The sequence below is a fragment of the Dipodomys ordii genome, unplaced genomic scaffold (genome assembly GCF_000151885.1).
Source record: "Dipodomys ordii isolate 6190 unplaced genomic scaffold, Dord_2.0 Scaffold168, whole genome shotgun sequence".
Lineage (NCBI taxonomy): Eukaryota > Metazoa > Chordata > Mammalia > Rodentia > Heteromyidae > Dipodomys > Dipodomys ordii.
The window spans coordinates 911,427-920,312 of record NW_012267384.1 but is presented as its reverse complement, the minus strand read 5'-3'; the positions used below and the strand labels follow the sequence as shown (position 1 = coordinate 920,312).

Here is an 8,886-nt window from a genome sequence, read left to right as displayed (position 1 = left end):
AGAACCAGCAAATGGGACTCCTTTATAATCACAAGTAGATTTAAAATCATTTCCCTGAAAATCAGTACTATTTCATTTACAAAATCAAATGCACTATCATGCAAATTAAACAAAAGCAAAAAAAATTATTGCTTAGAAACAAATTTTTCTAATATGTTGAGTATATTCAGTTATTTTATATTTAAGAAAAAGTTTATCTTTAGTTGGATGTTATTGGTTTGCATATGCTTTGGAATAATATGTGCCACAATATTTTATCCAAAATATACAGATTTGTGGGGCTTTTCCTCAGTCATACTAATTTTTCTAAACAGTTTCTCCTGCCTGCTGAGGAGTTTTTAAAAATTGCTAAAGGATTTTCTTTTCTTTAACCAAACCTCTTCTTTTTCTAGCTATATATTTATCAGGTCTCCTGAGAATTAGTTTAATGTAATAGCTTGAGATATTTCAGTGTCTAACATATGTAGTAGTAAGATCAAAAAAATCCTCAACCCTTCTTATATATTATATATGGACACACACACATAGATAATGATTTATTAGATATTCTCTCTTAATTCCTTAGGTTCCTTTCTAGAATATTAAGAAAAAACATATTGCTAAGTTTAGATTATTTTCCCCATCCCCTGATCTTACTGTTTTGTTTTTGACTGTTTTTTAGAGAACATGTTAATAGCATGGAAAATTTAGCAATAAGAGCTTGAATTCAATTTGGATTGAGGAGTGATGATAGAAAATAAATCAAATATTTAACCCTTCTACAGAATGTAAAATCTCTCTTATGTGGTATGGTGAGATGAAAATATTAGCTATGGCTCTTCCTACAATGAATTCTTGTGGATTGTTGTCTGATATGAGTTTCTTTAGAGAAAAAAATTCTCTGAATACAGCAAAATTGCTTCAATAAAAACATCCAACACTTCAGAGCAAATCATTTCTCACCTTTATTCATTGCACATAGGTTTTGATTCTATTTTTTTCTGCTTTGCTTTATCTTATCCTGATCTCTGCATACTATTTTATTTTCCCCTGAAATATCTGGCAAAAATTAGATATAATCAAGCTTCCTAGCTTTCCCTTTCCTACCTGTCATGAGCAGCATCTGACAGTAAAGAATAAAAATCTAAATCAAACCATTTAAACAAATGGAAATAAATTTCCAGAGAGTGGATACTTTATCCTATGAGCAAAAGACACAGTAGGCTTTTGACAACAAAGATGAAGATGCAAATATGCAATTGTAATAGCTCAGTATCTGTCATCTGTCTGCATTCAGGGTTAAACATCACACAATCCTCTTCTATATCTCTGCACACTAACATGTAGATTTGGGTGGGGATAGTTGCAAACTGTGGAAGCATACAGTTTAGTGCTAACTGGAGTCCTTCTGGTTGGGTGAATGCCAAAGCAACTTTCAAAATATTTCAAAACAGCTGCCAGCATGTAAAAGATTTTTAACTGAAGGAGCAGGGCTATGAATCTGAATTACTAATGAGACAATAAACTTATAGTTTGCTGAAGGTCCTTAATGAACATGAAAACCCGCAGATCCAATAAGAAATCTGTCCTTATTGCCTGCAGACCAACCTTCTGAAGCTATGCATATAAGGCTAAACTATGAAAACAGGCTTACCATGTCTCTTCTAAAGTAACCTATTCTGCAAGCCTTCTTTGAGTATTTTGAGTATTTCTGTTTTGAAAGAGAAAACTTTATTCAGCACAGGAATCATATTCCCCTAAAATGAACAATTGGAAACTTAGAACTTTGGTGTTGAATGTGCTCATTTAATGATTTTAACAGTATCATATTGAATGGAAGAAGCTTCACTGCTTGTAGTTTAAATATGTAACAACAGATCTCACATCTCATTTCTATTGGGACAAATTTGTCTTCCAGCCTTCTAAGAGAAATTTATCCTCAAAAAAACGGGGGGGGGCGTGAAGAACAGAACAGGGTTACACATTTGCAGACCAACTACCCATTTTGAAAAATAAGTAGGGTGTAAGATGCCAGCGTTGGCCTTGTCTGTAGTTATAAAATTTGTATTGAAAAATTAGTGATTAGTCTTTGTCTATAAATATAATGCATTTTTGGTCATATAGAAAGATATTAAAAGGAAAAGTAATTTTAAAAAAACCAAACAAACTTCTTTTGGCCAAAGAACATTTTTCTCTGGCTTGATACAATGGAACAGCCTCTGGCTAACAGACATAGCTTGAGATATTGCAGGGCAGGACTGGAACGATTTGGAAGCAGGAGCCACTTGACAGGGACCTCCCTCACTGGTGGGCACAGGCCCAAGTGGCAGCCTTAACACCTAGCCACGACAGGCTGCAAATCAGACAAATGCTGTGTTACAGAATTCGGTTTTTTTTTTTTTCGCCTCACTCCTTAGCCCTTTCCTGGGCTTCTTTTGGCCTTTAATACTGCAGGCAAAAGAAGGGAACTTCCCCCAACCACTAAAAACATGCCTGATCCCGCTAAAATGAGCATGATCAACGAAAGGCTGCGCAGTGCCAAAGAGTGGTATTTGAGTGCCCTTCAGACTCTGCTCTGAGGATGAGGAGGGACGGAACCCCAGTGGCCTGTGCGTGGAGGGAGGTCCCACTTTTGTAGTGCTTGTCTGGGGGTGGGGGTGGGGGGCTTCCACCAGCCCCGCCCCAAACCCCAGTACTCGGACTATGCCGGGGGGGGGGCTGCCTTTGATTTCTAGTCGGTGAACTCAAGAATGACCCGAAAGAGGGGACTGGGACCTCTTCTAGGTCTCCAACGAACTCGTGGGATCCCTCCACAAGCCACAGATGCTCATTACGATTCCTTTTCCGTGCAACACGTGGGGGGGACGAAGCCGTTTCATATCTCCTGGTATTATCTGCCGTCCAAAGCATTTTCTTTGAGAGGAAAATGGAAACGCAGCTGCGCCGTGGGCCCGGCCAGCGAGAGCCGAGGCTCCCTCCCTCCGTCTCCCCGTGGCGCCCGGGCGCGGGAGGCTCCTCCGGAAACTCATTTGGGTTGGGGAGGCACCGAGGTTGCCCTGGCCGGCGCGGGACGCCGCTGGGGCGAGGATTCGCCTTTGTGCGGCTTGGCTCTTTTCCAGAGCCACGGGTTGGGAAGGAACGCCGGGGTCTGCAGCGAGGCCAGGCTTTTAGCCTCCAGATCCTGTGCGGCGTGGCTCAGCCGCCCAGACCCTGCCTTTCTCCGCTTTGGCAACTTCTGGCCCCACGCGTCCCGGCGCTCTGAGCCCCGGCGGGCCGGCTGCGCCCCAGGCCCAAAGGGTTAAGCAGGTGCCTCGCCGAGCGAGGCGCTGTTGGACGAAGGCCTGAGTGGCGCGGCTGTGGTCACTGTGCTTTCCCCGGAGCCCAACTTGGGTTTGTGTGGAGGGTGAGGAGACTTTAGTCCCCAGGCTGCCGTGCGTGCCCCGGCCTGGGCGTGCGGTGAGTGGACAGGAGGACAAGTTGAGAGGGGCTAAACCCTCCACAGCACCGGCAAAGCCGGGCAAGATGTGCCTGCGCCCCATGGGCTGCGGGCCCGAGCCTTGCATCCCTCCGAGACTGCGCCCACGGCGCACAACTCTGCTCCGTCTCTCCAGCCGGAAGGAAGAGGAGAAAGTGGATCCATGGGTGTGTGTGTGTGTGTGTGTGTGTGTGTGGCGGGGAAAGGGGGGGTCCTCGCAGGGGTACAGGACACCATCAATTCCCGCCGCCCCCCCCGAGTTCTGCGAGCCTCACTCTGGGTTCCCGCTTCCCCCTTAAGGACAGACCGAGGGACCCGGTGCAGAAGTAGCCCCGAGACTCAAGCCCCTAGCAAATAAATGCACGTGTTTCCTCTTTTTGTTTCCCTGCTGGTAGGAATTCGCAGAGTTCCTCTCAATTGTGCCTGCCAATTTATTCCTTTCCAGAGGGGGTAGAGAATTGGAACACCGGGGCACACCCTGATCTTTCTAGCAAGACCCACAAGTCTCCACCACCCAAGTTTTCCCAGGACAGCCTGCTGGCGCGCGGGGGAGCGGGAAGAGCCCTTTCTTCCGGGGGAACTAACTCTCCATTGTACAAAAGCCGCTTCTTCTCGCCCCTCCGCCTTCGCACACCATCGCTCCTCGCTAAGTAGCAAGTTCTGCAGGAGTCCAACTTGAGCTTGGCCATGCTAGCGTTGCACGCTGTGCTGAAGCCCGGCCAAGAGGGGGTCCGGGGCTAGGAGCGGAGGTGGTGCGCCTCCATTCCCACCCCCCGCGGGCTGGAGTCCAGCTAGCCGCACGCCGCGGGAGGCTCGAGCCTGCCTGGATGGTGGCTATTTCTCTAGAGAAGGCAGGGGAAGAAAGCGCGCCTCGGTCTTGCACTTTGGGTCGGAAGTGCGCGCTGGGTGTGTGTGTGTGTGTGTGTGTGTGTGTGTAGAGGCGGGCAACAAATGCCCCCTCCACTGCCCGTCATTCCCGAGCACCGGCCAAGTCTTCGCCAAGCCTCCCGGTGCATCCTTCCTCCGCCGCCCCCTCCCCTCCTTCCCTCAGCTGGGCTCGCGCGGCGCAGCCCGAGCAGCCAGTGAGAGCAACATCCTGGAAAGAGGGGGGGGGAGCGCCACTGCCCCCCAAAAGGGAAAAAGGCCCCACCCTGACACGTTTTGCTGTTTGCAAGTCCTTCGCACACCCCCCGCGCCGCCTCCTCGCGCTCTCGGCCCCCCCAGCCCGCTGCGCGCACATCAAAGCGCCTCTCCGCCGCGCACTGTGGCCGCGGCTCACTAATGGGATTGCAGGCTGCTGCCTGGCTCCGCTGCTGCCGCCGCCGCTGCTCGCGCTGCTGCTGCTGCCGCCGCCGCCGCCGCCGGAGCCCGAGCCCGAGCCCCCGCCAGCCCGAGCCCAGAGCCGCAGCACCCGGGGGCCCAAGCCGCGGCGATGATCCGAATCTTTCCGGATTTCAGCGTGCAGGTGACGGCCGCGGCGGCCGCGGGGCGGCCGCGGGGGTGCCGGCCGGTGCGGGCATGGGGAGGGCCGGCGCCGGGGCCAACGGCACCCCGCAGAACGTCCAGGGCATCACCTCCTACCAGCAGCGGTGAGTAGTCCCGCCAGAGCTGGGATAGTGCCCCCCGTCCCGGGGGCCGGGGTGGGACTCACTTTGCTCTTGTTTTGTGTCCTACTACACACGCTCATCACCGGGGCTCACTTTGCGTGCCCCCCTCGGACTGTAGAGGAGGAAAGTGGGGAGGGGGGGATTACAATCCAGATCGAAGAGCACTCCGGTGCTCTGGCGAAGTGAAATCAGCCTTTGCCCCTTGCTTGGCCCCCCAAACCGAGTGTCTCACCCCGGAGTAGCAGAAGAGTTGCAGCGAAGTCTGAGAGCACCTTCCGCACAAGGTGCTTTTGCAAAGTTTGGGATCTCTGTCCCCTAACAGCAGATAATTTTTTCAATGCCTCTGCTCAGCGCAGATCCGGTCTGACGGACAGCAAGGGGGGCAATTGATCACTGGAGGCGCGTTGATCATTTGTTCCCAAGCAGACCAGAAACGATTTTCACGTGTAGCCGTAGTCTTGGAATTCACTATAATAGTGTTAGCATGTCACCTGTTACTACAGGGAAATACGACATGAAATCCGAGTCTCTTCAGCGCTCTTAAGTATTCATCTAAGACGTATTATAATGCAAATGGGTAAGAATCAGAAGTGGTAGTTAGGAAGCAAATTGAACAAACTTAGGCTAGATGGTGAGAAGGAAGTTTTAAAGTATTATTTGTTTACGTTTCTACTAAATATATTTGTAGATTTTTTTTAAGAATGAGTCACTGAAATAGAAATTCTTTGATTCGATTAGAGGGAAAAAAAGATATTTACCAAGACGACAGCCGGAGAACCTAAAGTTTTTCCTTAAGGACAACTTTGAGTGTTCCAAGATTTTTTTTTTGAAAATGTAATACACAAAAATTCACTGAGAAAAACTAACAATGTAGTAAGAAGGGCAAACTCCAATATGTGGGGCTTAATTTTATGGTAGATGGAAGAAAAAAAGAGCACATGAAAAGTGTGAAATTAAATATTTGTGTTTCCCAGATTGCACACGATTAAACATTTGAGAGATTTGCCAGTGGCATTTAACTTAAAACACACATAGTGCATAATTCAAATAACAAGTCCTGTTTTTACCTTGTGTTGAAACTTCATTGATTTGAGACCCCTTGATTTAATCCAACAGTATTTAAACCAAAAGGTTAAACTAATCTATCATTGCCATATTTTATGTCTTCTAACCAATGGCCCAGTGACCAGCACAGATTTTGCATAACACATTGAGTGTTTTCCAAGTTCATGCTCAGGACTGCAAGTATTCTCTAGAAGACTTCATTATATGCTCTGCTTTTTGTCGGGAGTTGAAAAAGGAGACTTTGATTCGAAAAGGAGCTATTCCTTATCAAAGATTTTTTTTTTACTTTTTGTTTTACTTCAGTGATTACAAGAACCTTTAACACAGAAGATCTGGGAATCTTACAAACATAAAGGACTAGAAAAGAGTTTTTTTTTCTTGTCATGGTTTTCAGGTGTGTGTGTGTGTGTGTGTGTGTGTGTGTGTGTGTGTGTGTGATTCACAAAAACATTTAAATGACAATAGAATCTGGCAGTCACTTTAGGAAGTGCAGGCAATAGACACAATACTGTGGTCTGTGTAGCAAAGTGTCAGGGGTCAGAAATGTCAGATGGCCTTTGGATGATTCCAGGGACCTCTGAAGACCTTAAATGACCTAGAATATATAACTTGGGCGTAAGAGCAGTCATGAATTTCCAAAATTTAGCTTTGCTCTGAATGTTAGTGTGCCCTTTAGGGAAAAAAATAATCTTGAGGCCCATTTTTTCCTCTAGTCAGGATCATCCAGAGGTAGTCACTGTCACCCAACACTGTTTTGCAGTGGGATGGTGCTTTCCACTTTTCTCTTTGAATTTGGACCACTTGTCAAGGTTCTGAATTCCAGTGCAGCTCTAAAAAGGGAGGCTTTAAAAACAGGCTTTAAAAACAATCAAGTCTAAATGTTAGCCTTTGGGGGGTATTATTACGTCCCTTGATTTTTATGCTCTCTTCTATTGACAGAAAGGAAGACAGACAATAGCTGTGGAAAACATTGCCTTCTTTGGTTTGGTAACTCAGATATGATGACACCTGTTACTGTCCTTCATTGCAGTTAAATTTGGGGGCGGAAGAGTGAGTCACGAGGGGGAGGGGGGCAAGAAAACCACTGGCAGGTGTTTGAGGTAAGGTTAAGTGAAGAGTCTCCTGTCTGTATCACTTTATGAGGATCTTGAGCCTTTAGGCTTCAGTGGCTCTGAGGGGTAGACTTAGTTTTTACCCTGAGACCTAATAGGTATGTTAAAGTGAAGGTGCACATCATTTTACATATGTCCTTTTGGGGAGTCTTATGCTGGATGAGATGGGTGCGGTTTTTGTTTTTGTTTTTTAGGCAGACTGCCTCTCTCTTGAGAGAACACAGCTCCTCTCACTTGTCACCTTTGGCAAAAATACTCTAAGCTGACATCCCAGAGCCAGAATACCAACTAGCAACCTGCCCTCTCCACTACCCAGTAGTGAGCTTCACTTCCACTCATTTCTCCATCAGTCTCATTTTCTCATACCTGTAGAGTTTACTCCAAAGAGAACTCAAACATCATCATGCAGATAAACACTTCTGGTATGTCAAACACTTAGGCATTTGGTGGAGCTTTCCAAGTCTCAGCCTTGGCTTTCCTGGAATGGTAGGACCCCCAAGAGGACCCTCCTCTGATATTTTACCCCCTCCCCTTAAAGTTAAAAGCAAAATGTGAAACCTCAGGTAAGGCCGATGTTTCCCATCAGGCGCTTTCATTTACTCTACATGGAAAAAAGCATTGAGTCCATCCTTCTTGCCTGGTTGACACGTGGCTGACCCAAGTCTGCGAAAAAGCTGCTCTCGAGCTACAGAGTGGCTACCTGGAGAAAACGATCTGCCTAGGGTCTAAGCAGGTAACAGGACTCCAGAGCTGGCTTTGCATAAGTGACCCTTTTAGGCCTATGCTGAGCTATAAAAATGGGGAGGTGGCTTTGGGCTGGATTCCCCATGCCAGCATTCCGGGGGGCCAGGAGTCAGGTACCAGGACCCGAGTCAGGAGAGGTGTTACCCTCGAACTGCCTTTCAACACGTGGCGATTCACCTGCGAACTCCGGGCTCTGCCTGTTTGTGCCCTGCGTGCGGAGAGTGCAGACGCTTCCGCTCTGGGGGACGTGGCTAAGGAGCGCCAGAGTCACCAGGTGCCCGGGCAGCAGCTGTGCCCGCCCACGGGGCGACGGGCGCGCTAGATGGGCCAGCGCAAGTCCCCCACTCGCACTGATTTCCCCCGTCCCCGACGGCGCGTCCGGCGCGACGGCCCGCCTGAGCTCCCGCTCGTGGCCTCCCAGTGCCTCTCTCTCTCTTTTTTTCCTCCTGGCTGCGATACTCTAGAGAAGGGAAGTGTTTGAAATTGCAACTGAGTGGCGGTGTTGCGCCGGCAGCCGAGCTTCCCAGTCCTTCAATGGGGGTGGGGGGGTGGAGGACTTGAGGGGGAGAGAAGGAGGGAGGGGGAAGAGGGGGGGAAGAGAAAGGGGGTGTGTGTGTCTGTCGGAGGGAACGAGAGAGAGAGAAGGGGGGGAAGGAGGGGGGAGAAGGGGGTGTGTATGTCTGCCTGCGTGTGAGAGCGCGCCCGGGAGCAAAGCAGCTGGAAAATGCCCAGAAATACTTTCACAGCGGTCCAGCGGGGAGCCCCCTCCGCGTCCTCCCCCTCCCCGTCTCCCCCGGCCTAGGCCCCCCGCCAGGAGGGTGTGTGTCCCCACCTGCCGCGGGCCAGCTCGGGTGGCGGCGCGCTAGGGCGAGAAGGGGCGGCGGAGGAGCTGGGCCGAGCCGCC

The 8,886-nt window shown here is 49.0% G+C and overlaps 1 protein-coding gene across 2 annotated transcripts in view; it reads left to right on the top strand.

Moving 5' to 3' along the window:
* The first annotated feature begins 4,972 nt into the window (after positions 1-4,972).
* The window catches only part of Npas3 (neuronal PAS domain protein 3), an 883,936-nt gene continuing 880,022 nt past the window's right edge, over positions 4,973-8,886 (top strand). For both annotated transcript variants that reach the window (XM_013033452.1, XM_013033453.1), the window contains exon 1: positions 4,973-5,043. In XM_013033452.1, the coding sequence (XP_012888906.1) occupies positions 4,973-5,043 (71 nt within the window). The remainder of the gene's footprint in view (positions 5,044-8,886) is intronic.